At 49.3% G+C, this 6,518-nt stretch overlaps 1 protein-coding gene across 1 annotated transcript; it reads right to left on the reverse strand.

The window, feature by feature from the left end:
- Nucleotides 1–1,575: 1,575 nt before the first annotated feature.
- Nucleotides 1,576–6,034, reverse strand: LOC123427902 (myosin-3-like). Its single transcript, XM_045112040.1, has 3 exons — nt 5,342–6,034; nt 3,579–3,704; nt 1,576–3,489 (listed from the first exon to the last, which is right to left on the reverse strand). The coding sequence occupies exons 1-3, from the start codon at nt 5,702–5,704 to the stop codon at nt 1,900–1,902; spliced, it is 2,079 nt and encodes a 692-aa protein (XP_044967975.1). The 5' UTR covers nt 5,705–6,034; the 3' UTR covers nt 1,576–1,899.
- Nucleotides 6,035–6,518: the final 484 nt, after the last annotated feature.

A 6,518-nucleotide genomic window follows, 5' to 3' on the forward strand; every position in this document is an offset into this window, starting at 1 on the left:
GATTGGTACCGGCGCTTGAGAGTCTAGGAGCTTGATCTTCGGTGGGCGCAGCGGTCGAGAATGTGTTGCTTTCGTCCCAACACCTATTTTTTTAAAACACAGTACAAACGCAAGCACTCATATACACGCGCATACAGTCACCTTTATGAATGCACACGTGCACATCCTACCCCTATGAACACATCCGAGAGACTGAGCTGGCACATCATCTTGAAATTTAAGAAGTCACTATAGACACCTCGTCATCGATAAAAACGTCTCCTCACACTGAATGCGCATTGCCAAAAATCCTCAAATAAATCCAAGAATAAATGCGAGCATCAGGATTCAAACCCTCATGGGTTGGAGATACCATAATCCATCTAAACATCCAACCACATGTTGGTTCGTCCTAGCACCTATTGTTGATCTGCCGCTGTTGGTATTTTTTTATTTATTTTTTCTCTTTCGTTTCTTTTGGACGTGATTGTGTTGCTTCCGTTCCATCATCTATTGTCGGTTGTATCGGTGTTGGTTGTGTTGTAATACAAAACGGGGAAACATGTTTTCGATACAAAACGACAACTGTAATTAGCAATTGCTAACCCGCGAGAATAACCCTAACTGATACGAGCAGTTGCTAGCTGATTAGAGTTATCCTTGGTAAGGGCATGTATAATGGTTGATAACATGGTTTTATTTTAAGTCTTGTAAGTAATATAGAGATGACTAAAAAAATGTCTTACAATGGGTCACATTTTAATCTTATCTTAAATAACCGGCTATTCCTAAAAACATGATGGAATATATTGGGCTAAGAGATCACCTCCTGTCCTCTCTTAAATAAGAAAAGACAAACTTCTTTTTATGAGTTCTATCTTCTTCAGCTCATCATTTATCCCACATGACACTTTTAAGATAGCATCATTGTACATGCCCTAATGTTGTTGGCTCGTTAGAGCATCTCCAATAACCGCGCAAAAGTTTCGCGTTCAATAAAAGTTTTAGCGCGCCACTGTAGCATTTTTATTGTGCGGGGACCAACGTTGCTTTGGCAGATGCCCAAAAAAGCATGTTCGAAAAGCACGCAGTGCAAATTATGAAACGCGCGTAAGCCGGCGCCTTAAGTATAGTGCGTGCGATAGGGTTTTTCAACGCTTGTTCAAAAAATGTAATGCGCGCATAATTTTACAACCTCTGTTGTAGCCGTCCGGCATAGAAAAGCAAATAATTTAACGTGTGAATCATTTTTTAGACAGCTGTTGAAGATACTCTTAGCAGGGCAGTTCAGGGCAGACAAAACCTGCGCGCCCTGGCTCTCCACTCCCCGGTGGACACTTCTCAACTGGTGAACACCAGTCGGGTGTGGGAGGTGCCACTTTCAGGATGAACGAAGCCTGCACCTTCTCGGGAGAATGACGCATATGTACGCTTTCCAAAGGCAAAGATAGGCTCCTTGATCACATCATTTTGCGTCTTTTCACACTCCAAAACATGTGCTACCTCCAAATCATCATTCAGAAAAGAAACAAGTCAGGAACACCGAGTCAGAGCAGCATATATAGGGAGCAGGGAGGTAGATGGATACAGTTAACAAAAGCCTAACAAAAACATCGATTCCTGGGCGTGAACTTTGTCTGAACATTGCTGCCTGTTTATGTCTATATTACACCATGCCCGGACCTCACCGCAGCCTACCAAAATGTAAGCCATATCTATCCCCAGAGCCACGGCAAGATACAGAAGCAGCACCAGCCGACCCACAAAGGCCGACTCGATTCATCTATTTCGGTTCTTTTACTAGTACATCAATTACAACTTACAAGTGACCCTAGGACAACATGAAAAATACGAAGCATCGAAGTAAGTACTCCTGAGATTATTCCTTCTACCGTTTCGCCTCGTGTTTCTGGCACACTTCTAGATCTTCTGCTTGAGCACCTGGCGGAGCTGCACCTTCTGGCTCACCATCCGCGCCTCCATCAGCTTCTCCTTCAGGCTGTGCTTCTGGGACGCCCGCGGGTACTCCATGCAGCCCCTGAAGCCGCGGTTGAATTGGATGTTCATCGAGTCCGGCGAGCTCCACTGCCCCACGCTCGGCGAGCTCAGGCCAATATCCTGAATGCCGCTCTCGATGGTGGAATGGGTCCCGACTGACAGCCGCACGTTCGATGATCTGCCGGTCAGTGCCTCCGTGGCATCCTTCCTCGAGACGTCGCTGTTCTTCGGGCGAGATGACTTCCACAGCTTTGATATGGCTGACTCTTTCTTCTTGGGCTGGGACATGGTCGTCAGGTACGCGTCGGCCAGATCATCCTTTAGCTTCTCGATCTCCCCGTACTCAAAATCGTTTCTGCTCGTCCAAGAGATGCTCCCGTCGAAGATCTTGTTGATCGACGACTGGCTTCCATCGGGTGAACCACTTGAGCCCTGCATTTCTTCATGGCTTATTGTTTCCCAGCTGCTGGCATCTCCAGCTTCACTCTCATTGTGAGGGTTCTTATTCGAGTACGCCGCCTTGGCTGGCTTCTCCAGGAATATATCTGTCATTGGGCTAGCCTCTTGGATTTCTGATTCGCATACAGTGGAGCTGTTCTTGTAGCACTGCTCGATGTCCTTAATGACAGGCTCTTCACTTGGACGCAGCTCTTCGAAAATTGAAAATATGTCCTCTGATTCCGCTGGTGGCTCATACTTGAATTCAACATCCTGTGTTCTGACTGACCTGATCGCATGTATAATGTTCTCTGCTTGTTCCACTACTGTGATGTCTCCTCTAGCAGAACTGCATGCAGCAACAAAGGCCTCAACATCCTGTTGCAGTCTGCTCAATTCTGTGTATTTGGCATCCAAGGTGAGTTTTGCATCGACGAGCTTCATCTGCACCCGTTCTTCACGCCACACCTCAGCCATCTGCAGCATCTTCCGCTCCTCATCCACCTCCTCTCGCAGCTTCTGGATGTCATGCTTCAAGGCCTCGATCTCGGCTTTGTCTTCCTCCACCTCCCTTGCTAGCTCGTTACACACCTCCTCGGTGAGCTCACGTGTCTTCCTCTCCTCATCATACTCTTGCAGCAGCTGGTTTGCTGACATCTTGGTCTCCTTCAGCTCATTGACGAGCTTCATGTTAATCAGCTCCAGCCGCCTCCTGTTTTTCTTCTCATGATCAAGGTTTGCCTTCATATCTTCAAGAACAGCACGCACCTTCTCATGCTCTCTACTGCGCCAAGCTGCTTTCTCCTCTGCAAGTTTCTTGAACAAGTGGTCAAGTTTCTTCTTAGTTGACCGGCGCTCGCTTTCCAGCTCACCCACACGATCACGTGCTTGCCGGAGTTCCAACTGGAGGTTAGCAACATAAGATGCATCTTGCTGCTCATCCAGAAGATTTAGTTGGCTGGCTATCAGATAGGCATCATGTGATTCCATTCCTTTCATGTTATCAGGCTCCCATTTTGTTGCTTTCTCCATAGTGGTAACAGGTAGCATAGGTGAAGCACCATGAAACTGTACCTGCAGAATTAAATCCGTCAGTACTTACAAATAATTTTGCATACCACTACATGCGAAATAGTCAAGATTATAGTTGACTTCTGACTCACCTTGTGAAGCTCTTCACTCTTTCGCTCCAAAACAGAAATTGGGCTTGAAATCTCATTCTTAAGATTCTGGTGATGACCCAACGTATCTTGTTTAAGAAGCTGGACTTGTAGATGCCTCGGGATATGCTGTCATATAGCAAATACAGCCATTATAAGTCACGAGGAGAAGAAAATGCATCAGTTTGTACACGAAAACTATCGCCACATGTGCACTCCCTGTTCCATGATTAAGCAATTTAGAAAATCTCCCCAATCCATCCAAGAACGAGGACGATCTGCATGCATTCAAGTTACTGTTTCTCACAGTGTGGCTATTTGAAAGAGACACAAAAGGCTCCCACCATCCATGTACAACCAAAAAGGTCAATTCCCCGAAGGACATCCTCAAAAGACATAGAGAATCTGAAGGGGGCCAAACTATCATCACATGCAGATGCAGACCCCTCTCAAATGAGAGCATGCACAGTGAATCCAAATTCCAGCCTACCCAGCTACATATACATCTTCGCGAATATTTATCACATTTAACCTAAGATTCGATCAAAAATATCTGATGGTGATGGGGCAAGAATAGTCTCCAATGGGACAAGACAGTCATAGCTGAACCCAAGATGCACATGTCTGTTGCTGCACGGCACACGAGTTCAGTCCAATCATACGGGCTAATCGGGTGCCTATTGCCTAAACAAACAAGATTTGGACAGCAGCTACCCGATTACACCCACCAACCTACCTGCAAGATCCAAAATCCGATCCGTGCTCTTCCCACAACCCATTCCGCGAAAGGGAAATAAACGGCTCTTCACCAGCAAAACGGCAAAGACATACGGACAGTGCATTTGTGGCTGCACGGGCATGGGAAGGAAGGATCCTATGTATGCCTGGGCCCCAATTCGGGGATCACATGACGAGTTCCGGGCGCAGGAAAAATGCAAGTGCCTTTTGGATGGGTAAATTTATGGGACAGCGATCACGGCCATCTCCTTCCCGTGGCTGCACAGCACGGCCGCCTCCATTAAATGGATGTGTGCTTCAGCCCGACGCGTCCTGCGTTAAGACGGCCACTAAATGCGTCGAAGCTACAACGGGTAGCAAAGCAGTGCTGCCGCCGATAGCAGTGGTAGTTACAACTTACAACATCAGTAAGAAATGGGAAATGGATTCGTGGATTTGGCTAGTGCAGCTAGCTAAAAACAGAGAAACAAAAAATGTACAGTGCATAGTTCGGTGGAGAAATCGCAGAGAGGATGCCCGAAATGTTGGCGAGAGATCTGTGGCTTGGAGCTACGAATGAGAACCATTTTAGCTGGTACTCCCTCCGTTCCTAAATATAAGTCTTTCTAGAGATTTCACTATTTGATTACAGGATGAATGAATCTACACTCTAATGTATGTTTATATACATCCGTATGTAGTTTCATAATGAAAACTCTTAAAAGACTTATATTTAGGAACGGAGAGAGTAGGTTTCTATGCCTGTCTACGCACGATTTATTAAGCTATACGACTAAAACACATCAAATCAGGAGAAAATCTAAGAAACAGAGGCTGGACTTGACTAAGAGGATTCGCTGAACACGCTGCGGGTTAGCTACTGATAAAGCAGTGCGGGAAACAGATGGTTAGCGAGCAAAGCGGGTCGACAAATCACACGAAGCACGAGCCGCCATTGAATGAGCGCATCACCGCCTCCGTACCAACCCACCACAAGCTGCAAACGAAAACGAAAACCAAAACGAAAATGCATCCGCGCCCGCGCGCACCTCGAGCCCAACGTGGACCCTGCCGTCCGCACCGCCGCCGCCGCCGACGACCGCCTCCGGGGGCCGCAGCCGCCACACCCCGGCCGCGAGCCGCCTCACCGACACATCACGCGCCTTGTCCCGCGGGCCGGGTCCAGGGCCGCCGGGGCCGGGCCCAGCCACCGCCTTCTCCCCGCGCTTCTCGGGCGCCCCATTGCGTACCCCCACGTCCCACCTGAGCAGCGGCGTGGCGGGCCCGCTCCTCCGCCCGCCGCCCGACCCCGGGGCCCTGAGCGGGCGGCGGCGCAGGCGGCGCGGCGTCCGGAGCGACGGCCCCGTCGGTGCGGCGGGGCCGGGGGCGGCGGCGCGGTTCCTGGTGCTCATCTGCGGGGTGGGGTTGGCACGCGGAGCTCCCGCGACATCGGAGGGTGAGAGGGAGGGAGAGAGAGAGAGCGGGGCTGGAAGAGTGGAGGGTCAGAGAGACGTTGGGCTGGGCTGGGGGTGTGGGGGTGGTGGGAAGGAGGCGTTGGGAAAAGGGGAGGTGGGGAGGAGTAAACAAGGGAGGATTCGGCAATGGCGTGGTGTTTGGGTCTGGGGGAGCGTGGGGCGGGGGTGGGAGGACGGATCTGGGCCTGGCCGCGCGGGGTGGGAAGAGAGGGAGGGGAATGGGATGGATGGATTCCTCGGCTCGCGCTGCGCGGGCCGGGTTTGGTTTGGTTTGGCTTGTTGTGGGCGTTTTCGAGTGTTTTGACGATGCCTCCTCAGCTCGTGAGCCGGGACTTGTGTGCAGTTGTGCTGCAGCGTGCCGCAGGGCTACGGCTGCACGGAGATCGCCGAGATAGGCGTATCATCCCAAGGGGCCCGTTGCGTAATGGGGATGTGTGAAGCACCACTCGTCCCATGATCTGATCTACAACTACCTTCCTTCGTTCTTAGATATAAGTTCTTTTAAATAAAAAAATACAACGTATGAATATATATAAATATATTTTAGAATGCAGATTCATTCATTTTGCTTTAAAATATTTATATTTAGGAACGGAGGGAGTACTAATTCATGCATTGTACATTACTGCATTGCCCGTTTATGGAATCTGTTGTGCAGGAGCGTTTGCGGTCCCGTAAAAAAGGTTTTTATCGGGAGCTGATTTTTGCGGGACAGCCGGTTGCGCATGCGTTAGATATGTGAGCCCAAGCG

This window comes from Hordeum vulgare, chromosome 2H (assembly GCF_904849725.1).
Source record: "Hordeum vulgare subsp. vulgare chromosome 2H, MorexV3_pseudomolecules_assembly, whole genome shotgun sequence".
NCBI lineage: Eukaryota > Viridiplantae > Streptophyta > Magnoliopsida > Poales > Poaceae > Hordeum > Hordeum vulgare.